Below are 25,138 nucleotides of genomic sequence, written 5' to 3' on the forward strand. Positions count from 1 at the left end.
TTGACCCATAAGCTTTTCAGACAGCAGCTAAGTGACTTGCATTAAAGTTTTGAAAATGTTGTGAAGATTTGTCAAAAGGTGCCAAAGTTATTAACAAAACAAACAATGCTTTTCCTATGGAAAATAGATTCTAACTATAACTACCTACTGCTGACTGTCAGTAAGTAGGTAGGTAGGTAGGTAGTTGGGTAGGATCAAGACAGGGCTATATGTAAGGAGAACCTTGTTATCAATGGCCTGCTAAATAGTTCTTCTGAAATGTTGCTATTCGGTACACTGTAGAGTGAGGGGTTGCACTGCAGTTGGACTTTTCTATACTTGGCCTGCCCTTTTGTCTGTTCCTGATTACTGCTTCAGCAAGATTGATAACAGACAAACACTGTGAATAGGGTTGTACTTGTCCCAGTTTGCAGAGACAGATTTGGACGAACCCCAGAACATTAGTGGCAAATGGCCTCACCCAGTCAGTTGGGGCCCAGTAGCCCTGGTCTGCCATGATGTCTCCCCAAACAGGTTCTGATGCATATTCATTATTGAAATCAGTGCAGGAGTGGGATGTAGTAGGAATGGTGAATTTTTAGGGGACCAGAAATCATCTGTGTAGTAAACTGGGCTTTTGGTTGCATTTGTTCCCCCACTTTATGGCCCCCTTTTAGCTGCTAGATGCTGATTTTCAACTGACCTGCTAACCAGACCTCAGTGCCAGTGCTCCTTCCTTAAAAAAAGTGTTGTCTGATTGTTTACTATTGGCCAAGGACTTTAGTACCCCTGTAAGTCCCTAGTAAATGGTGCCTCTGGTACCTAGGGCATGAATACTAAAAAGGGTCCCTAAAGGCTGCAGCACATCTTTTGCCACAATAATGGATCCACACACATTCCACCGAAACTGCCATTTTAGACTGCATGGCTTGGTGCAAACCAGTTTCAAAACATGATATGACACACTCTTGTGTGCCAATGGCAATGACACTCATGGGGCTATATGTAAGTCACCCCCACAGCAGGCATTGGAGTCCTAAGGCAGAGTGCATTGTAGTATGTAAGGACATTTCTGCATAAGCAGATATGCCCCTATAATGTCTAACTCCATTGCAGGATATTACAAGTGAGCAGGGATGCCATCTTAAGATATGTACTTGGGCCTGGTCAAAAAGTTTCGCAGCTACATAATGGCTTCACTGAAACTTATGGTGTTTGGTATCAAACACCTCAAATTAATAAAGAGACACAGATTCCAGTGATGGGTGTATTAATTCATGCACCCAGAGGGTACCTTAGGGGTGTCTCCTAAAACCCTGCTTACTACTAGTGTGCTGGCGCACTGGGGTAGACCAGCATGCCACCGGAGACACGTTTCTGACCCCTGCAGGTGAGAGCCCGCACTCTGAGAGAGGGCCGAAACAGTGCCTGCTCTGGCCAGAGGTCTTCTCACCTCCTGCTAGTATGATGGCTATCTGATCAGCATGTCAAGGCAGGAGGCTTCAAAGGATTCTGCTGCATTAAATATGCGACCCAAGACATCCCCAGTCATGGAAAACTACACCCCCTGTCTTGTGCCCATTTGGCACCAGGATAGGTGGGAAAATTAGCTAGTCAGGAGGCATGTTTCCCTCCCAGGTTAGTTCCACCCCAAAGGGGGCCTACCTGATGTGAACATGAAATTTAGAATTCCAGCGTCTTGGTTTTAGTGGAATTTGGATTTGCACCAGGGTGATGCCCATTCCCCACAGGCACCCTAAAAGTAAGTAGCTCATTGCCGACTTGTTGTCACTACCCATACTTCCCCTAAATTGAGTATTATGGGGCACCCCTGATGCCAGGAATTCACATTTGACAGATCAAGAAGAGAGGGCAAAGAAAAGCTGCCAGAAATGAAGACTTGTTCTTGACTTTTGGTGCCAACCCTTCCTGCCAGCACCAGTGTCGACAATTGTGACCAGCGACTCGTCCTACATTTGAACACCTCTCAAGAACCCGGAGAGACTGCCAGCTCTTCGCAAATTGCCAGGAATCTCCCTTTAAGCAGAGGTGCTACTTCCCTGCAATCTACAGGCAACGAAGAGGCAGAGTCCAGTTCACCAAGTTGCTGCTCCCCGTTCAGCCCGACGCAGCACACCCAGGAAGAGGTACCTCTGCTTCTGAAGGTCAGATCTGTTCCTCCACCGAGTGAGCGGAAACCAGTACCAACCAAAGCCACACAGGACCAATACCCCGGCACTGTACCTCTTGCAGCAAACCAAGCCTGTGTGAGTCCATTCCATACTCCCTCAAGACAGAACAGCCATGAAGGGACGTTCGCACCACAGAGACCCTATTCCGGAGTGGCCCAGCAGTCCTGATTTTTGCACCCTCAACCGGCAAGACTGACAACCGCAAGGTCCTAGGACAAACAGATCCTTGCTGATCTTTCCACTCTGCACCCAAGCACCCCAGCCGGGCTACCGATGAACCAGTTCTGCCCTCTTGTTCTCAGGACCCTTGTGACCCGAGCTCCCCGTTGGGAGCTCTCGGTTAAGTCCCTGGGTCCCTCCTCTGCAGCCTGTTTCTAAGTGGGCCCCTATCTTTCCACCAGCGTAGGTTGCCCCACCCCCTGCCCCCCTCTATTTACTTCACTGTAAAAATCCATATTAAAAAGGTACTTAGTTGATAACGAAGTTCTTGGTATCAAAATGTATATAAAAATAACATATTTTTCTAAATTGGTCGCTGATTTATTCTTAAGTGTTTCTCATTAATACCTCTGTGAGTACAACAGATGCTTAGCACTACCCGCTGATAAGCCAATACTCCCCGTCCACCCTGCCACAAAAGAGAGCATTTAGTGTTATCATGTTTGCCTCTGTAAACCAACAAGAAGTGCCCGGACTCTTTAAACAGTGTACCTCATTTTGGCCCATTATATAAAGAATCAGTTTCCTGCATTATGTCACAGTAGAAGGCAGAACATCTTAAACGTCAGTGTGCAGTAACCTTGGAAAATGAACTTAAACCGGATGCTCCCAAACAATCCCTTTTAAGTCACAAGTCTAAAATGTGGGAGCCCACCAACATTTTCAGCTTATCTTCAGCGATTTGTTCAGCTTGGATTAAGCCAAGATTCTTAAGATATAGCACAAGGAAGGCTGATAGAAAGCAAGTGTCACCATCAGATCAGTGCTGATCATGGTTCAAACTAGCAATGGTACCATCAGCACTGCAAGAACATAAAACTTCAAACTCCTATTCAGGACTGTTCATATTTTTGGTGGCAACAGTGGGGATCGGATCAATAGAGAGCACACTGGTACTGTGATAGGAACACCCTCCGGGCAAGAAGCAAGATTTATCATGCCCGAATAATAAGTTATAGGGATATTGGGTGAGGCATTGAAGCATGTTTTGGATTAAGATGGAAGAAAAGGTGTAAAGCCTCTCGTGCCTAATGGTTCAGATAGGAGTATCTTTTGGGATGGCTTGGTGAGGAGAAAGATCTTTTTTGTATGCTCAGAGAAAGGGCCACCCTCTGCCGCACCCTTTGAAGCATGTTGTACGTTCAGATAGTTGTGGAGATGTGCAGTCTGTGGTGACTAGTGGTTAGAATGATGGGCCTACTCTTTGCATGGTCTTGGCAAGCGGAAAATTATATTATGTTTAGATAGCGAGAGGTTGGAGCACCATTTGAGGCACACAGCAAATCTGAGACATACTGTTGATTCAGATAGTTATACCTTGGCAGCGACTGGATGCCCAGGGGTTTGAATGGGACACTTTTATGGCCTGGACATGTAGATCGGTCTTTTCTTTGGAGGGCACGTGACTGGTGCCCACTGTGGCAGACTGTAGTTTCTGATGGATAGGGTGATAAATTGTGCTGGCTTGGTCCAGGATCTCATTGCACCATCTTGGAATACACCGTATGAATTCAGTTGATTTAAACGGTGCAGACATATCGACCCACCCTTTTGTTGAGCAGAGAACTTACAGCCTGAATAGAAAGTGTAGGAAGACTGTTTTGATTCATTACTATTTATTTGTTTTGGGGTTACTTGGTGTTCAGAGAGGTAAGTAATCCTTCTACCCTCAAAAGAGACAGTGGATGCTTGACAGCTGTTTTGGAATAGGTATCTGTTTGCTCCTAATGGGTGAAAAGATATTTTGGTAAGTGTGATGACTCAATAGGTTGAAGTGACAGAATGCTTTATAAAAATTCCTAAAGGAAATGGTCCCTAATGTTTCGCTCGGACTGCTTTATTTACATGTGTGTATTAATGTGGTTTTTTTTTTGTCCTTTCCTGCAGGAGTTACCATTCACAAAGCCGGTGGTGGAAGCTGGTTTAGCTGAGGCGACTCACATGTACTATTCCCTGCTGATTGAGAGAGCAACAGGTATGAGTGGATGGAAATAATGGTATTTGAAACAGCTGTAGATGCATGCTGCTTTCTGTGATGGCACTGCTCACACCTATGTAAAAGCCTGACTGGAGCATTTCAATCTCACACTTTTTTCCATCCACAAATAGAGTAGAGGGATTTGTGGAACCATATTCAGCAGACCTCAATGTTGACCAGTCTCATTTGAGAATTTTATGTGTTTAGAGCTATGATTCTCCATCGCTGCTACCCATTGGTTCCTTGATTTGTGTATATTGGCCAGCAGCCTCTTGTCAATTATGGCAATGCCAAGAGGTGGCATTAAGCGCAGGCATGGAAGCTGCATTGAAAATAATTTGAGGGTTGCAGCTACTAAGGCAGCTATATTGTAAAATGGAAATGGTTTTAAATGGCATATAATTATAGCTGTGACAGAAGTAAGTCTAATAGGAACTTGTATGATTATGAACAACTATTTGCACTTTTTGAGCAGATCTGCCGCCATCTCGAGCACTAGAACTTCAGTGTATGATCCTGTTGAACATTTTTTAGTTTGCTGTCCTTATCCTGTTCTTTTATTGCCTCTGTCACAGCAAAACTCCATGGTGTAGTGGTGTTGAACCCTGGCTATTCAGCCATGCCGCCCATTTTTACCCTGTGCTTAAGCTGGAAAGGGGAACGGAATGCAAGCAATGATGACAACATAAGGGTAAGTGCCAAAGGTTGGGATATTAAAAAAAAAAGGGTGGCTTGATGTAAGCACCATTACCTTGTTCATTTTGCATCAGTCTCTACCTCCAACAAAGGTAGCCCAAAGGTACATGATGTTAGAATCACTTTGCTGTACGACAGCCAAAGATGAGCACTACTTTCCTGTTTAGCAATTTAAATTGTACTTAGTTTATCTTGCATATTATGCTACTGTTCAAATGTGTTAAATTAATAAAGCCAAGCAGATTAGTAGACTGCCATCATCCATGAGAGAGGCTATCGTCATCATCATAGTATTCATAATCAAACCCCCCCCCCCCACCACCCACCACTAGTTACTTCTCTTTGGGCTAACTTCCATTTGGGACCACCAAATATATTACTCTTAGGCATCAACTTAATTTTGACATTAAACCTGACTTCTTGCTGAGATTGGATTTAAGGTAACTTTTATTGGAAAGGTGACTATAGAAAGTCACCACTTTGTTACACAAACCTCTAGTAGCATGTCATGTCTATCTGCAGCAGTTGTCACCCAAGACAACATGCTTGCGCCGATACCCCCTTTCCCGACTTGGAAGTGTGAAGGTGCTTCCTCCTTCAACAGTATGACTACCAGGCGGCAGTGACAGATGGCCCATCATCAAAGAGGCGACTGTCTCAGTGAAGCAAATGGTGATTGCACCTTGCCTACCCACTCCTTTGTGTAGTTAGACAGGCTGGCATCTCCCCCGGAGAGAAAACACCTGTTGAAGAACCAGTATTTGAGGTGTAGTGGCTCATTATGCTAGGTGAACCTGAGGGGTTTGCCCAGAGCTCTGTCCAATAGAAGAAGTATCTCGACATCTTGTATTTGGGTAGAGAAAAGAAGAGTATCCTGGATTTGTTTGGCGCCCATACCCCGAGGAAGTGACGTAAAGTGGGAAGGGTTGCCTTGTAGGAACTATTGCTCCATTGACTAGTGGGTCCTCCTTGCCCACTAACCTGAAGATGGCATAACATTGTCACCCCTGTGTAGGAAAGTGAGTTTATGTTGCAGTAACCCCACCACTTTTTGCCAGACTACTGATGCACTTTTACTGGATGTGCCCTAGGTCCCTGCCAATCAGGTTCTCAGGGCCTGTGCTCTTTCCCCCAAACTACTAACCCAATTGGCATCTCTGGCCAGATGTCAGCCCCTGGTAAATGGTACCACAGGTACCCAGGGCACAGTGACCAGGAAAGACCTCTAAAAGCTGCAGCACTTATTGTGCCACCCTTAGATGCTCTGTGCCTTTACACTTACACACACACACACACACACACACACACTGCCTTTGCAGGCTGCGTGTTTGGTGCAGAACAAAGTGAAGAGTCGACATGGCACACATCCCTGTGTGCCATGCCTACAACCCACTGCCCTGGCATGGATCAGTCACCTCTCTAGCTGGGTGCCCCATGCCAGTTGTGTGGGTACAGGTGCATGCACCCTGTACTCCTACAGTGTCTACGTCCATTCTTAGACACTGTAATTGCAGCGCTGCCATTAAGAGTATATGGTACTGGGAGCTTGTCATTCACAGCACCATAATGGCCACACTGAAAACTGAGAAGTTTGGTATCAAACTTCTCAGCGCATTAAAACCCACACTGATGCCAGTGTGGCATGTAATGAAAAATGCACCAAGAGGGCATCTTAGAGATGCCCCCTGAAAAACGACCCACTTCTAGTGTCCCAATTGAGTGGCTGCTTAGGCTGCCACCAACAGACATTTTTCTGGACCCCTGGATCGAGAGCCTGCTGCTCCCGGGGGCCTGAAACTATGCACAGCCTGGGACGAGGTGCCAAGCCTCCTCCCCCAGGATGGGAAGGGTTCACGAAGGGGAAGCTTCAAAGGCATACCGCCTTTGGAGATTCCCCAGACTCTTTGCTGCTTTTAGCAACTGGTTCGACCCCCCCTCCCCCACACTCAGGTGGAAGAGAAGAGGAGAAGCACAACTGAGTCCCCGCCATCTTGAGGATGGGGGACCCAACCAACCAGGGACAGGCTCCTGCCCCCCTCCCACTGGATAGGAGCAGACTAGGGGCTGTTCGAGGCATATGAGCTGCAGATTCTACACTTCAGCACAGATCGCCACCTGGTGTTGGGCTAGGATAATTGCATGTTTTTGTTGTCTCTGAAGAAGTCTTTTGTAGTCACGAGATAGGCGACTCCTCCCTTGGACGATAGTGCGCATGGTCATCGGCTCCATCCTTAGATTGTTTTTTTCCGCCACTGGGTTTGGATGAAATATTTCCACTCCGGTTCGAAATCAACTTTTCAAATACTTTGACGCGTAAAAACGTTTGATATCAACAAACATCATCTCAACACTGTCAACTCGAGTCCGGTCGTCGACGCGGGCCGTTGGGCCTATCCACGCCGTGGGGCCTACACCTCATGGAAAGGACGCCATTCAAAAGATGCCCAGAGTGTGGAGCAAAGTTTACACACAGTGGCCACCACAAGGTCTGTAACCTGTGCTTATCGCCAGAACACGACGAATCCAGCTGTACAGCCTGCTCGTCCTTTTGATCCAAGAAACCATTCGAGATCGGAGGGCCCGTCGACACGACATGCAGAGATCAGCTCTGGAACCAGTGGATATCTTCAACGAAGAGGGTCCGCTCGTTCCCGAAGAAGATTCCGATGATCTCCAAATCATTGTATCAAAGGCAGATGACTCAGATGACTCCATACCATCGGGTCAACGCGTGAGTACTGCTGCCCCTGCCCCATACACAGCACCCAAATCAAAGGCAAAGGTCAACACTCCTCTCCGGGGCCCAGTCGCGACTGAAAAACATTGAAAGCCACGCCATCGAGCCCGACTCCGAAGAAAATAATCAAGCCTTCCGGTAGCTCCTTACCGAGCAAGCCGCACGTGCCGATCCAACCACCTTCCTCGGCACAGAAACCGAAAGAAGTCTCTGCTCCGAAACCATCGACTTCTAAGGACAAACCTATGAAGCCAGCGTCCGATTCCTCGATGCAGACGACACCAGCTTCCACTCCGAAGCCATCATCTTCGGTACCGAAACCTACAAGGCCTGATTCCGATGCGCTCAAGCCCTCGAAACAGCCTACGACTCTGAAAACAACACCTTCAGTGCCGAAATCTACGCCAAAGGACACAGTAACAACTCCTAAGGCTAAAGACAAGCAGCAACCACGCCCGGAACCAAAAAAATCTGTGCCGACAAAGGTTCCGCAAGGAGAAGAACTTTTTCAACCTGTTCCTCTACAAAAGATAATCTACATTGACCCAAAAACAGGTGCTGTATCCACTACACCACACAGGAAGAGGAAGTCAGACACAGTACCTGCACCTACAGTGCCTGTCAAGAAGAAGGACTCTGCCACATCTCCTATGCACCCTTCTCCTCCTATACTTCCTTCTCCTTCATCTCCTGTTACTCTTAACAATTCACCTCAAATTTCTCTTTAACACTCTCCTCTTCATTCTTCACATTCACCTCAAAATGATGACGAGTATAGCCTAAGGGTAAGGGTAGACCCAGATGAGCCTTTCCCATACACCATTGATGATCCAGACTGGGAGTACCCAAACCCACAAGATATGCCAGATATTCCTGACCCACAATCCTAGCCATCAAAACCTTCTCCCCCAGAAGATATTAGTTTTGGGCACTTGTTAAACAGGGCTGCCATTTACCATGGAGTCACTATGCATTCAGATGAGGCAGAGGAAGATTTTTTATTAGATACATTTGAACAATCGCAAAGGTCTGTTCAAATTCTTCCTATGATTAAAGGGGTCATCAAACATGCTTCAGAGGTATTTAAAGATCCTGTACGTGCTAGGATCCTAAATCCTAGAATTGAAAAAAAAATACAGGCCTGCTCCTGGGGATCCAGCCTATATTAAAGGTCAACTACCCTTAGATTCACTAGTTGTTTCAAATGCTAGAAAGAGGGACAACTCACAGACGTCGGGTGAAGATAAAGAATCTAAGGTGATAGATGCTTCAGGCAAGAGAATAGCTAACACACAAGCCCTCCTTGCAAGATATGACAGGGCTCATTATGACCAGTTAGAAAAACTACTACAACATCTACCTGAACAATATAAGGTGCAGGCAAACGACCTTATACAAGAAGGCAAGTTAATTTCAAATGCCTCAATCAAGTGTGCACTGATGTAGCAGACATTGCATCTAGAGCTGTAAACACTAGTGTCCTACTTAGACGTCAAGCGTGGTTACGCATTTCAGGATTTAAGCAGGAAGTGCAAACTACCATCTTAAATCAGCCATTTAACCAACGGCAATTGTTTGGACTAGAGGTAGACACAGCACTTGAGAAAATGAAAAAATATACACATACAGCCAAATCTATGGGAGCTTTGCAATCCACACAAACTAGAGGCTCCTTTCATCGCTCCTTCTATAGAGGAGGCTCCAAGCAAACTGGAGCAGACAATACAGCTTCCTTCAAGCCAATACACCAACATCCTTTAGCCAAGGATATTTTAGAGGAGGATATAGAGGCAACAACAACAAGGGAAAAGGTCGGGGTAACAACAGTAATCAAACCTCTTCCACCACAAAACAGTGACTTCCCTCGGCTCCCCCAACAGCATTCCACTCCTGTGGGGGCAGATTAACACAGTTCCTACCTGTCTGGAATTCCATCACAACAGACAGTTGGGTAAGACAAATTATCCAGTATGGCTACTGCCTTGAACTTTCAGCTGCCCATCCACACATACCACCCAGGCAGTGTCAAATGTCTGCAGAACACCTTACTCTGCTCAAACAAGACGTCCTATCACTCCTTCAAAAGGACACAATAGAAATAGTTCCTTTACAACATCAAGGAACAGGGGTTTACCTACTGTGTTTTATAATACCCAAAAAGGACGGGACACTGAGACCAATTCACGACCTTAGACCCCTCAATCATTATGTACAATCAGATCATTTTCATACGATCACTTTACAAAAAGTGCTCCCATTGCTGCAACAGGGCGATTTCCTTATAACACTAGATCTAAAGGACGCCTACTTCCACATTCCTATACATCCTTCTCACAGGAAGTATCTAAAAGGTTTGTACTGGAAGGACAGCATTATCAATTCAAATTCCTTCCATTCGGCGTCACAACTGCACCAAGAGTATTAACAAAGTGCCTAGCAGTAGTAGCGGCACATCTCAGAAGACAACAAATACACGTCTTCCCTTATCTAGACAATTGGCTCATAAAAGACAAATCATTCAATCAGTGTGTCCAACACACACATCAGACAATTCAGACATTGCACGACTTAGGGTTCACAATCAACTACACCAAGTCGCACCTACAGCCCTCTCATGTACATCAGTATTTAGGGGCTATAATAAACACATCTACAGCTCTAGCGTATCCCAGTCCAACAAGGATACAGAGCATTCAAGCCGTAGTCACAAAGTTCCAACATCAACACTCTCTCCAAGCCAGGGTGTTCTTGAGACTAATAGGCATGAAGGCATCTTGCATCTTCATTGTACCATATGCAAGACTGCAAATGCCTCCGTTACTGGAATGTCTAGCACAACAGTGGCTCAAGGGCCACTAACAGACCTGGTGTTGGTAGACAGCCGCACACATCGCTCTCTGCAGTGGTGGAACACCAAAAACTTGACAAAGGGGCGGCCGTTCCTCGAACCTATTCCACAAATAGTACTCACAGTAGACTCATCTCACACGATGGGGAGCCCATCTCCTACATTATACAACTCAAGAGCAATGGACCATTCAACAAAGATAGTTTCATATCAATCATCTAGAGCTGTTAGCAATATTCTTTGCGCTCAAAACATTCCAAGTACAAGTACAAAACAAAGCTGTCTTAATCCGGGCGGACAACATGACAGCTATGTACTATATACAAAAACAGGTGGGGGGGGCACACTCTCTACAACAGTCCTAGCTTGCTCAGAACATTTGGAGATCGGCCATTCTACAAAACATATGTTCGAGGCATGTGGGCTGCTGAATTCATATCTGTGCATAGATCGCCGCCTAGTGTTGGGTCCGGATGATTGCACTTTGTTGTCTTGGAAGAGTCTTCGAAGTATCACGAGATAGGTGACTCCTCCCCTCGACTACAGTGCGCATGGGCATGTTCTCCATCCTCAGATTGTTTTTTTACGCCATTGGGTTCGGATGCAAACTCCTATACTCCAACTCGGAATCGAAAACAAAACTTTTCTAAAGGCCAAAAGGCCTTCGAGTTTGTCAGTATTGTTCTCGTTCGGTACCTCTCTACTCGATCCAAACTTCCATCTCGAATCGGTCGTCGACGCGGGCAGTTGGGCCTTTTCGACGCCACGTGAGCCGACCGTCGATGGAAAGAAGCCCGCTCAAAAGGTGCCCGCAATGCCACTCAAAGTTCCCACATACTAATAAACCCTCAGTATGCAACAAGTGCCTTTCCCCAGACCATAGGGAAGAAGCCCTCCTGGCCTGCGCCCAGTTTCGATCCAAAAAAACTATACGCAACAGACGGGCTGCTAGGCAAGAAATGCAGCGACAGGCACCGGACAACATCTTCGATGATGACCAGGATCTACAGGACGCCCCAGACTCGGACCTCAAAATCGTCACAGTCGAGGACTACTCCGACGAGGAACTCCCATTGGGGCAAACCGTGAGTACACTAGCCCCGACACCGACTAGCCCGTTACCTAAGGCTCCGGTCGAGGCATTGCCACAAGGCCTTTGCCAAGATCGTAAGAAACTTTCGCCAGCCCCGCCTTCCGGCTCGGCTCCGAAACCTTCAGAAACACCAGGGCCCAGTACCATCGTCCCGAAGAAGGTTCCAGGGCGCCGATCCAAAAAAGGCCGCACAGCCAAAAAGCGTCGACCCCAAAAGACTGGTCGACCCGAACAAAGGCACACAGCCAAGGGGCGCTGAACCGAAAAAGGTTGCCGACCCGAACAAGCCTGCTGCTCCGAAAAACTTCGACCCGGCAACCGGCGCCGTACCGAAGCCGACAAGCCTATCAACCCGAAGATAACGGCGCCGAAGACACCAGTCGATCCAAAAAAAAAAAACATTAACTCGGTGAAAGACACTCATCCAAAGAAGTCTACAGAGCATAAAAAACGTGTCGACCCGAAAGTTCCAGTCGACCCGAAACCACTCGTCGACCCGAAATCAGGGCCCGAGCCGAAAAAGTCCAACAAACCTTCAAAAGTCGTCAAAAAACCAAGTGTTACCGACCCGAAAAAGTCTAACACTAAACCCAGGACTGTAGAGGAAGAATTATTCCACCCAGATCCATCAGACGACCAAGCTAAAATATATATTAACCCAGACACTGGTAAAGTTACCATTCTGCATAGGAAAAAGAGGCCTTTGGACTTTGTACCAGATTCACCTATTCCACTGAAGAAAAAGGACTTTGGGGCTTCTCCCTCAAGACCCTTCATCCCTATACAACCTATCGTACCTACCACACCTTTTGCTCCTTCCTCACCTTCACACCACGGGGACGATGAGGGAGACACAGGGTATGAGCCAAAGCCTCAATATGATTTCCCACAAGATCCTAACCAAGAGGAACCTTGGGAAGAGCAAACGGACCCTTATGACACACATCCCATCCCTGATGTATCCACTTATCCTATTAAGCCATCACCTACAGATGACACAGTGGTCTTCAACCAACTCATAGACAGGGCAGCACAATTCCATAATGTAGATATGCATGGTGACCCTGTGGAGGAAGACTTCCTGTTTGACACATTCACTACTGCAGAAAAAAGTGTCAAAATGCTTCCAATGCTGAAGGGAGTTCTAAAACATGCACCCAACATATTTAAGGATACAGCCAGGGCACGGGTAATCAATTCCAGAATAGAGAAAAAGTATAGGCCAGCTCCCTCAGACCCTACTTACATCAAGGGCCAGTTGCCACTAGACTCTCTGGTGGTTGCAAACGCATGAAAAAGAGCCAGCTCTCAGACTACAGGGGACGCACCTCCCCCTGACAAACAGTTAAAAATTCTAGAGGCATCAGGCAAAAGGGTAGCTGCACAAGCCTCCAACTCATGGAGGATTGCTAACACACAAGCCCTACTGGCTCGCTACGACAGGGCGCCCTATGATCAGCTCGAAAGCCTTATGCGACACCTACCCGAGCCCTTTAAAGCACAAGCCAATGATCTCATCCAGGAGGGAAAGTTCATATCAAACGCCTCCATCAAATGTGCGCTCAATGCTGCTGACACCGCAGCCAGGTCAATTAATACTAGCGTCCTGCTACGCAGTCATGCATGGCTGCGTATTTCTGGTTTTAAGAATGAGATGCAGTCCACCATTCTTAACCAACCTGTCAATCCTGATTTTCTATTTGGCCTTGCTGTCGACACCATATTGGACAAAATGATAAAGGACACTGAAACCGCAAAATCTATGGGTGCTTTGCAATTTCAACAACATAGGGGCTCCTTTCGACGCTCCTCATACAGAGCAAACACACGAGGTATGCCTCGCAAACATCTGCCTCATACAAAGGTAACACACAAGGTTCCTTCAATAAGAACACATCCAGGGGAGGTTACAGAGGTAACAGTAATAAGGGAAGAGGGCGTGGAGGCAATAACACCAGAGCCTCCACTGCCACAAAACAGTGACTTAATTACGCTGACTCCGGACCACTTAACACCAGTCGGAGGCAGACTACAGCAGTTCCTACATGTCTGGCACGCAATTACCACGGACAGGTGGGTAAGAGAAATAATCCAGTCTGGTTATTGCCTAGAACTGACTTCTACGCCACCAAACATACCACCCAGACATCGTCCTATGTCCACGGAACACATCACCCTGCTACAACAAGAGGTGGAATGCATGCTGGAAAAGGGGGCCATAGAGCAAGTCACTTTCCACCAACAGGGGACAGGAGTATACTCCCTATACTTCCTTATTCCAAAGGACGGTTCCCTCAGACCAATATTGGACCTCAGACCCCTAAATCAATACATACTGTCGGAGCACTTCCATATGATCACACTACAACAAGTGCTCCCCTTGCTACAGCAAGGAGACTTCCTAGCAACACTAGACCTCAAGGATGCATACTTCCATATACCCATCCATCCAGCCCACAGAAATTATTTAAGGTTCACAATAGAAGGTCAACACTACCAATTCAAGGTTTTGCCCTTCGGGGTTACCACGGCTCCAAGAGTGTTTAAAAAAAATGCTGCAAAAAGGGGCAATAGAGCTCGTGCCCTTGCAGGAAAGAGGTGCGGGAGTTTACTCCCTGTACTTTAATATTCCAAAGAAGGACGGATCCCTCAGGCCCATCCTGGATCTCAGGCCCCTCAACTTTTACATCCTATCAGAGCATTTCCACATGCTCACACTGCAGCAGGTTCTCCCACTGCTTCAACAGGGGGACTTCCTAGCAACTCTGGACCTGAAGGATGCGTACTTCCACATTCCACTACATACTTCACACAGAAAATACCTCAGGTTCACCATCCAAAACCAGCACTACCAGTTCAAGGTTTTGCCTTTTGGGGTCACCACAACACCCAGGGTTTTCACAAAGTGCCTAGCGACGGTGGCGGCGCATCTGAGACGTCAAAACATCCCTATCTGGACGACTGGCTCATTCAGGCAAAGTCGGCCCAGCAGTGCGCCGACCACGTGTTCCACACCATTCACCTTCTGCACGATCTGGGGTTCTCACTGAATTACCCAAAATCCCATCTCCAGCCCGCCCACATACGGCAGTATCTGGGTGCGACCATAAACACTCTGGCGGCCACAGCACAGCCGAATTCAGTGAGAGTCGACAGCATTCAATCGCTGATCCAAAAATTCAGACCTCAACACTCCAGCAAGAGTGTTCATGCAGTTGATAGGCACGATGGCCTCCTGCATCTCCATTGTCCCGCACGCGAGACTACATATGCGTCCGCTTCAGGAGTGCTTGGCACGTCAGTGGACTCAGGCTCACAACCAGTTGAAAGACCTAGTGTTGGTGAGCGGTCGGGCATACAGCTCTCTGCATTGGTGGAATCCACGAAACCTTTGCAAGGGCCGACCGTTTCAGGAGCCTGTGCCACAGATTATCCTGACAACGGACGCTTCTTTCCAGGGATGGGGAGCGCATGTACTCCAATACACTGTGCAGGGACTATGGACGCAGCAACAGGGGAAGATGCACATCAATGTTCTGGAACTGATGGCAATCTTCATGGCACTGAAGGCCTTCAAAGTACATCTATGCAACAAGGTCGTGTTGATTCGGACGGACAACATGACGGCGATGTATTACATTCAAAAGCAGGGAGGCACACACTCTCCGCAGCTGTCTCATCTGGCTCAGAGCATGTGGAAGTGGGCCATTCAGAGGAACATCTTCCTCATGGCAGAGCATCTCCCGGGCAAAGACAATCAGATGGCGGACCTGCTCAGCAGACACAGCCACCAGATGCACGACTGGGAGATACATCCATCAGTACTCCGGCCGTACTTGCAAAGGTGGGGTCATCCAGAGATAGACCTGCTCGCCACAAAGGAGAACGCAAAATGCCAAAGCTTCGCCGCCAGGTTCCCACACCCACTGTCGCAGGGCAATGCGATATGGATGAACTGGTCAGGTAGATTTGCGTACGCTTTTCCCCCAGCACCTCGGATTCCGCTGGTGGCACGCAAACTCAGGCAGCTCTCGATGACTCTCATCCTGGTTGCTCCAACGTGGGCTCGCCAACCATGGTACACCACGTTTCTAGAACTGTCCGTGGTACCGCATCTAAGGCTACATCTCACACCCAGCCTTCTGACGCAGAGCCATGGCGACATTCAGCACCCAGATCCGCAACAGCTCAACCTGGCAATCTGGTTCCTGAAGTCCTAGAGTTTGGCTACCTAAACCTACCTCCCAATTGCATGGACATCATTCGGGAGGCGAGGAAGCCCACTACTAGAGCCTGCTACGCGGCAAAATGGAAGCGGTTTGTCATTTATTGTGCGAACCACAACATTAACCCGCTGGATGCTTCTATTCAGAACATCACCTGTTACCTGTTCCATCTGTACAAGTGTAATCTGGCCTATACTTCCATTCGCATTCATCTGTCTGCAATGGCCGCATATCTCCAAAATAGACAAAACCTTTCACTTTTCAAGGTGCCTGCCATCAAAGCATTTTTGGAAGGCCTCAAAAGAATCATTCCGCCACAGACTCCACCAGCTCCTGAGTGGAACCTCAATGTGGTTCTTACCAGACTGATGGGTCCTACCTTTGAACCACTGCATTCCTGCGAGATTCAGTTCTTGACATGGAAAGTGGCTTTCCTCGTAGCAATTACATCGCTACGGAGGGTTAGTGAATTGCAAGCCCTCACAATCCAAGAGCCATTCATCCAAATTCATTCCAACAGGGTGGTGCTCCGCACTAACCCTAAGTTTCTGCCCAAGGTTGTGTCTCAGTTCCACATCAACCAAACAATCGAATTACCTGTTTTCTTTCAAAATCCTGAGTCACTGGCAGAGCGAATGCTCCATACCCTTGACGTTAAACGGGCCCTAATGTATTACATTGATAGGACCAAGGATTTTAGAAAAACTAAGCAGCTCTTTGTTGCCTTTGCGCCACACCACAAAGGTAACCCTATTTCCAAGGCTGGTATTGCTAGGTGGATCGTTAAATGTATCCAAATCTGCTATGCAAAAGCAAAACGCACTCTTACCATTCCACCAAGAGCCCACTCCACCAGAAAGTTGGGGGCCTCTATGGCTTTCCTTGGAAACATTCCCTTAGGGGACATATGTAAAGCAGCCACATGGTCTACCACACACACATTTACTAAGCATTACTGTGTAGATGTGCACTCCAGGCAGCTGTAGGGCAGGCTGTTCTCAAGACACTTTTCCAAACTGCTGCAGCTGGCCCGGGCGGCCGCCGCTAATGGAGGGACTGCTATGTATTCTATGCACAGATATGAATTCAGCAGCCCACATGCCTCGAACCGAATATGCTACTTACTAGTATGCATCTGTTCTTGGCATGTAGGGCTGCTGACATTCATATTGCCCGCCCTCCTCCCCGGCGCCTGTAGCAGCTGCAGTACTCACATATATACTCATAGCATGGTCATCATTCACTGAGTTTCACTCCATCTTGGCCACAATGGCTAAAAACAATCTGGGGATGGAGTCGATGCCCATGCGCACTGTAGTCCAGGGGAGGATCCACCTATCTCGTGATACTTCGAAGACTCTTCCAGGACAACAATGTGCAATCATCCGGACCCAACACTAGGCGGCGATCTATGCACAGATATGAATGTCAGCAGCCCTACATGCCAAGAACAGATGCATACTAGTAAGTAGCATATTAGTTCTACTCTTTCTTTTACTGACTCGATAGCCGATGTGGTCCTGATTCGATAGTTATCCAAAGTCCCCTTCCGTTGACCCCCCCCCCCCCCCCCCCCCCCCGAGGGATGTTATTTATGTACAGCCCTTTGTCAGTCATGATATGGGTAGCTTTCTAGAGATATATATATATATATATGATATGACGACGACAGGTGGCTGTGCAAGTAGTGCCCGTACACTAATAGTCTAATAGTCTGACAGCGGGGAGGTCAATGGGTAGTCCAGTAGGGGATACCGAAGAGAGTATAATGACAGTCACTTTGATGGATTTAGTTAGTTCATATTACCTCCCATTTCCAGTAAGCAATACGCGAGGATCAAAGGGGGGGGGCCCCATCCCGTCCTCCTCCGACCTCTGAGGGCCACAGAGGCCCGCCCTTTGCCCGGGCTTAGCCCGGCGTCGTCCGCGCGCGTCCCGCGATGCGGATGGGGTTCTCTCCTTTTCTGCGCCTTCCGGGCGCGTCCGTGTGCGGGATGGGGCGGAGCAACAGGCAAAGGTTTGTGGGGATTGTGGTCCCCCCGCTCGGCGGCCGCGTGGAGTACCGGTCGCGGCGCCGGGGGGGACTTGCAGCCAATAGTGAAGTTAGCGCCGACTGCGCTCCGGGCTAGGTGATCCCCAATTCCCCCGGTGAGTTCGCTGTGAGATGATGATAATATGGCGGAGTGGGATGACTATTGGGCACAAACACCATCCCCATCTCAAGTGACGCCAGGGGATTCTCCTCCGGTGGATATTGCAAGCTTCCATCAGTTGATGGACAGAGCGGCTCAGCGTTTTAAGTTACCACAAGTCTAAAGGGAGGAGGAGTGTTTCCTTTATGATTTCAAGAGCCAACCATTCAAACAGATTCATACTGTTCCAATTATAGATTTCATCTGGGCTGAAGGGGTGAAACTCATGAAGACGCCAAATTCTTTGCCTGCCCAATTACCACGATTGGAAAAGAAATATAAGGCGCCGGTCGGATCTCCAGCATGCCTCATTGGCCAGCCGAAGCCAGATTCAGTTGTTACACAGGCAGCTCAGAGGGGATCCCGGAAGCCTGCATCTACTATTACAGCTCCTCCGGACCGTGAGGGCCGTCGCCTTGATGCTATAGGGCGCAAGTTTTCGTCGATGTCTTCCACTACGGTGAGGGTGGCTAACGCTATGGCCATCTTAGGTCGATATGACCGTCAAGTTTGGGCGGATATGTCCGCCTATGTGGCGTTACTTCCAGATGCTTCCAAGGAGGAAGCATTGCAGCTTCTTCAGGAAGGAGAAAGAACATCTGAAGAATTGATTGATTGTGCAGTAGATGTAGCCTGCACTGGATTCAGACAGCTCGCTGCAGCGGCTGTCTTACGTAGGCAAGGTTGGTTGTTCTCCACCTCCTTCCATCAGGAAATTCAAACTAAAATTCTCGATAAGCCATATGATGGCGAATCACTCTTTGGAGCACACATTGATGAGGCGTTACAATCTATAAAAAAGGACACACACTGCACGTGCCTTGGGGACTCTTCAATTTAAGAAACAGCCCTTTCGGTTTGCTCGAGGACGAGGCGCCAATTCCAATTTTCGAGGAGGAAGCAATCAATATCGCTCCTATAACCAAGGCCACCAGCTTTTTTCCCGGTAACCGACAGCAGTGGTCTCGTCAGCAGCCGGCCAAGACCTATAGAGGGAAGACCTCTTACAGAGGATCTTCTAATAAACGACAATGACTTGCCTTTAACCCAGCAGGTTAGAGGTTGAATCTCTCTGTTTGGTTCTCAATGGTCCTCCATCACCACGGACCGTTGGGTGCTAGACATTGTAGAAAATGGCCATGCATTGGAATTCGTCTAATCCCTCCTCCAACTCCACCTTCCGGACCGCCACCTCCGCACCTCAAGGAACGTTTCCAACAGGTTCACCTTCTGATTCAGAAGGGTGCAGTAGAGGTAGTGCCAAAGTCTCAAAGAAGAAAGGGGTTTTATTCCCGCTTTTTCCTAATCGTCAAGAAGAACGGGAATGGAGACCAATATTGGATTTCAGAACGCTAAACCAATATCTCCAGGCTCAATCCTTCCGCATGCTAATGCTTACAGAGATCTTGCGTTGGCTCTTAGTCGGCGATTTCATGGCTACTATCGACCTCAGAGACGCCTACTTCCATGTTCCAATACTCCTAGGTCATCGGAAGTTCCTGCGATTTCAGGTGGGGCAACAACATTTCCAGTACGTTTCAGTTCGGCTGCTGAAGTCATTTCTAGGGATGGCATCATCGTGCATCGCTCTCATCCCACATTGCAGACTGCGGACACGTCCTATTCAAGAAGAATTAGAAGGACAGTGGCGTCAGGTCACCGGATCCTTCAACGATCTAATTTGTGTTACGACTCGCATGAAATTAGCGCTCAAATGGTGGACACAGCCATTACATCTTGCAGCAGGGACGTCATTCCTATCTGTCGCTCCAGATCTCACGCTCACGACGGATGCGTTGTTGGAGGGATGGGGGGCACACCTCCAGGACCTGTCCATAAAAGGAAAATGGACTCTACATCAGAAAGCCTGGCACATCAACAAAATTGGAGCTCATGGCTATGTTTCTAGCGCTCAAGTCTTTTCAACCCGTGCTACAAGGAGAGTCTGTCCTTATTCAAACAGACAAACAAACCTGCATGCATTACATAAACAAGCAGGGCGGAACAAGATCTCCGGTACTGTCTCGACTGGCAGTCAATTTGGGACTGGTCACTCAAGCACCAAATCACAATCACCGCAGTTCATCTCCCAGGGTTATCCAACCTCCTGGCGGATTCCCTCAGCAGATCCCGATCATCAACTCACGAGTGGGAGCTACATCAACCAACACTCGAAATGATCTTTTGTTGCTGGGGTCGACCGACACTGGATCTCTTTGCCACGCCAGAGAACCGGAAATGCCCAGCTTACGCAAGTTGGCATCCCCACAAAGGGTCACAGGGCAATGCCCTTTTGATGAACTGGTCCAATCTGTTTGCTTACGCCTTTCCTCCGATGCCTCGGGTGCTTTGGAAGATACTGAGAGAACCCTGCCACATCCTTCTCATTGCTCCCAGGTGGCCACAACAGGCATGGTTCTCGGAGTTGCTTCTTCTTTCCCAGTGCGAGCCCATCCTTCTACATCCTCGGATGGATCTTCTTTCCATGGACAGGGTTCTAATTTACCATCCGGACCCCTCTTCTCTGAACTTATCAGTCTGGAACCTGAACAATGCAAATTTGCACATCTAGCCATTCCACAAGAATGTCGAGACATCCTTGCTCAGGCCAGAGCTCCTTCAACTATGAAGATTTACAAGTTGAAATGGAAACGATTCTGCCATTGGTGTGCTGCTGCCGGTGTTCATCCGTTACGTGCAGCGCCTGCACAGCTCCTCCCTTTCTTCTTTCAATTGGCCCAGTCAGGATTGTCTCATGCTACTTTAAGAGTTTTTCTGGCAGCAATTTCACGCTTCCGCCACGATGGCTCCACCTCCCTCTGTTCCTCTCGGATAATACGCCAATTTTTCAAAGGACTCTTTTGTAAATTTCCACCAATTCAGCGCCCTCCTCCTGCTTGGCGCCTTATTGTTTTAGCACAATAAATAAAGACGCCATTTGAACCAAATAGTATAAAAAAGACTTTTCCCTAGTGAACCTATGCGAGACTGCAACTTATCCTTAATGTGACTAACAGACCTGGTTATAGGTCCACTACACTCATTCACTGACTAATCATTTCAACAACAGTAATGTAGTACATCATTTATTGTTATAAAAATATATTTGTACAAATACAGTTGATTCGTTAAAAAGCCACTCATTTGAGAGCTGGTTCATAAAAATTACACATAAACAATATATAAAATGCAATCTATAATACACAAATTTCAAAAAGCAGTACACTCAATTAGCATTAATAAAACTCGAAGATAAAAAAAGATGAAAAGGAAGGATGATAACAGAAAAAGGAGAGACATACACATGACACAAAACTTGTCAATAGGCGTTGCACGTTGTGAGACTACATATACACATAATCCTGACAATATATAATTATTGTTCTACAAGATAAGTGTTTATCTCCCTTGATCGTGCGGTAGAGCGTCGACGCGTTTCGGTGGTCTTAGTGATAGGTTACCATCTTTGTCAAGACTATTCTAATTAGTCTCTCCCACTTATTTCGGCACTGGTTGGTTGCCCGTGGTATCAAAAAACTCCTTTCACATGTTACTGGGTCTTATGCATATTCGGCTTGAGTGGTCGGGTATTCATCTCCAACTACACACTCGTTTAGGTACTGTTCCTGATCCTGGTTTTATATATTGTGGATTAAGTATCCCTTCCACACACGTTTCCTTGGCTGATCCCTGTTTGGCTTTCTCAAGTTTATCTTTAGGTTTTCGAGGGTTCGTGTACTACACTGTTCCCTTTGGTGAGATGACCGGCGGTCAGCTTGATACACCAACAAACCGTGAAGGACGAGGGGTGAGGAAGACGAGGATCCTGCCTCATTTAGAAACGGACAGTGAAAAGGTGCCCGCCCCGTGAGAAGAATAACAGATCTAACATCCTTAAATCAACAGACCAGCGCGCTGTGAAGTCCCACAGATAACGCAAAGGGAACAGTGTAGTACACGAACCCTCGAAAACCTAAAGATAAACTTAAGAAAGCCAAACAGGGATCAGCCATGGAAACGTGTGTGGAAGGGATACTTAATACACAATATATAAAACCAGGATCAGGAACAGAACCTAAACGAGTGTGTAGTTGGAGATGAATACTTGACCACTCAAGCCGAATATGCATAAGACCCAGTAACATGTGAAAGGAGTTTTTTGATACCACGGGCAACCAACCAGTGCCGAAATAAGTGGGAGAGACTAATTAGAATAGTATTGACAAAGATGGTAACCTATCGCTAAGACTATCGAAACGCGTTGACGCCCTACCGCACGATCAAGGGAGATAAACACTTATCTTGTAGAATAATTATATATTGTCAGGATTATGTGTATATGTAGTCTCACAACGTGCAACGCCTATTGACAAGTTTTGTGTCATGTGTGTCTCTCCTTTTTCTGTTCTCATCCTTCCTTTTCATCTTTTTTTATCTTCGAGTTTTATTAATGCTAATTGAGTGTACTGCTTTTTGAAATTTGTGTATTATAGATTGCATTTTATATATTGTTTGTGTAATTTTTATGAACTAGCTCTCAAATGAGTGGCTTTTTAACGAATCAACTGTATTTGTACAAATATATTTTTATAACAATAAATAATGTACTACATTACTGTTGTTGAAATGATTAGTCAGTGAATGAGTGTAGTGGACCTATAACCAGGTCTGTTAGTCACATTAAGGATAAGTTGCAGTCTCGCATAGGTTCACTAGGGAAAAGTCTTTTTTATACTGTTGAAGTACCCTATTCCCTTGGTGTTTAAGGGGTCTCTCTCAAATTTCTAAACGCCATTTGAACCAATCCATAGAGCTGACCTAGAGTATCTCACCTGGAAGGTTGCTCTTCTCCTTGCATTGACGTCTTCTCTTCGAGTAAGTGACATTCATGCATTTACGATCAATCCACCTTTTCTTCAGTTTCAATCAGATTGTGTAGTGCTTCGCACTAACCCTACTTTTGTACCTAAAGTGCCTTCAGATTTCCACATCAATGAACCTGTTATTCTGAAGACTTTCTTTGCTAACCCACAGTCTCCTGCGGAACAACGCTTGCACTCCTTGGAAATTATAAGGGCCTTGAAGTTCTACATCCGCAGAACGGCTCAGTTCCGCAAATCTGACCAACTCTTAGTGGCTTATGGACGTTTTCACAAGGGGCGTCCAGTTACCAAACCTACTATAGCCCGTTGGGTGTCTTCGGCTATTGCTTTCTGCCATCGAAAGGCAGGTAAACCTTTGCAATCTTCGGTGAGGGCCCCCTCTACCAGATCAATGGCGTCCTCTACTGCCTTATTTGCCGGTGTTCCGCTGCATCAGATTTGCAGGGCAGCCACGTGGTCCAGCAGGCACACGTTCACAAAACACTACTGCCTGGGTGCCATGAATGAAGCGGATACCGCAGTAGGACAAGCTGTGCTTCGTAATCTTTTTCAATAAGGTGAGCCTCTGTTCTACCCTCCTCCTTTTGGTTTCCAAGTGATTATTGACTGTTTGATATATATATGTACTCTATACATATGATTTTCAGTCTCTTTTATGCTCTGTAACTATGGAAACTTTTCTTTGGTGCTGACTGCAATCTATTCTATATTCAAGCATGTGAATCTATGAAAGACACCCTAATACTGGAGAAGAACAATTGTTACTTACCTGTAAACAGGTGGTTCTCCAGTATTGGTGTCTTTCATAGATTCACATGCGACCCTCCCTCCTCCCCTCAGAGGCTCTATTCTCCTCACAGACTCTTTGGTCACACTGGTGCTCGAAAATCTGAGGTGCTGAGCTCTGAGGAGAAGGTTCTAGAGCAGGGGTCTCCAAACCAGTCCTGGAGGGCCGGATCCATTCCAGATTTTTTGGATATCCCCATTGAGATACATATAGTAATTTTAAAAATCTGGCATGGATCCGGCCCTCCAGGACCGGTTTGGAGACCCCTGTTCTAGAGGGTTGCTGTCGCCTGATTGGCTGCAGTTTGGACCAACATATTGACAGGGACAGGCTGCATATGGTTTTTTCCTTTCCCATGCATTCCTATGTGGAAATATGTGTAGGCAGGTTCTGCCTTTTTTCTGATACATATTTCAGGTTTTTTATATATATATATATATATATATTTGCTATTTTATTTACCGTGGGACTCCCACTCCGACGACGGGAAATATTCAAGCATGTGGATCTACAGGTAAGTAACAATTGTTCTTTCAAAGTCCGGAACAGCCAGATGGATAGTTAAATGCATTCAATTATGTTATCTCAAAGCTAAACGCACTTTAACAGTCCCCCCTAGAGCACACTCTACTCGGAAAATGGGGGCATCCATGGCTTTCCTAGGAAATATTCCTCTTGAAGACATCTGTAAGGCAGCCACTTGGACCACCATACACACTTTCACTAAACACTACTGTGTAGACGTGCAAGCAAAACCGCAAGCTGCTGTAGGCCAGGCTGTCCTCAAAACTCTTTTCCAAACTGCTGCAGCTGGCACAGGTGGCCACCGCTAGAGGAGATACTGCTATTCAGTCTATGCACAGATATGAATTCAGCAGCCCACATGCCTCGAACGGAATATGCTACTTACTAGTCCGCCCTCCTCCCCCGTGCCTGTCACAGCTGCAGCATTCTCTTTGGCATGGCCATCTCTTACTTTCCTATCTCCATCTCTGCCACAATGGCTAAAAACAATCTGAGGATGGAGAAGATGCCCATGCGCACTGTAGTCCAGGGGAGGAGTCACCTATCTTGTGATACTTCGAAGACTCTTCCAAGACAACAAAGTGCAATCATCCGGAACCAACACTAGGCGGCGATCTATGCACAGATATGAATGTCAGCAGCCCTACATGCCAAGAACAGATGCATACTGGTAAGTAGCATATTCCATCTGCTAGCAGAGCACCTTCCAGGAGTTCACAATCAGATAGCAGATCTGTTGAGTCGACAGACACAACAAATTCACGGATGGGAACTACATCCGCA

At 47.0% G+C, this 25,138-nt stretch overlaps 1 protein-coding gene across 4 annotated transcripts in view; it reads left to right on the forward strand.

Moving 5' to 3' along the window:
- THOC5 (THO complex subunit 5) overlaps positions 1–25,138 on the forward strand; it is a 388,784-nt gene that overhangs the window by 296,392 nt on the left and 67,254 nt on the right. For all 4 annotated transcript variants that reach the window (XR_015300896.1, XR_015300897.1, XM_086943231.1 and 1 more), the window contains exons 17-18: positions 4,278–4,365; positions 4,944–5,059. Coding sequence is in view for 2 of the 4 variants with exons in the window: in XM_086943231.1 (XP_086799357.1) it covers positions 4,278–4,365; positions 4,944–5,059 (204 nt within the window). In the remaining 2 variants the exon portion in view is untranslated. The remainder of the gene's footprint in view (positions 1–4,277; positions 4,366–4,943; positions 5,060–25,138) is intronic.

Source organism: Lissotriton vulgaris, chromosome 11 (genome assembly GCF_964263255.1).
Source record: "Lissotriton vulgaris chromosome 11, aLisVul1.2, whole genome shotgun sequence".
NCBI classification, from domain to species: domain Eukaryota; kingdom Metazoa; phylum Chordata; class Amphibia; order Caudata; family Salamandridae; genus Lissotriton; species Lissotriton vulgaris.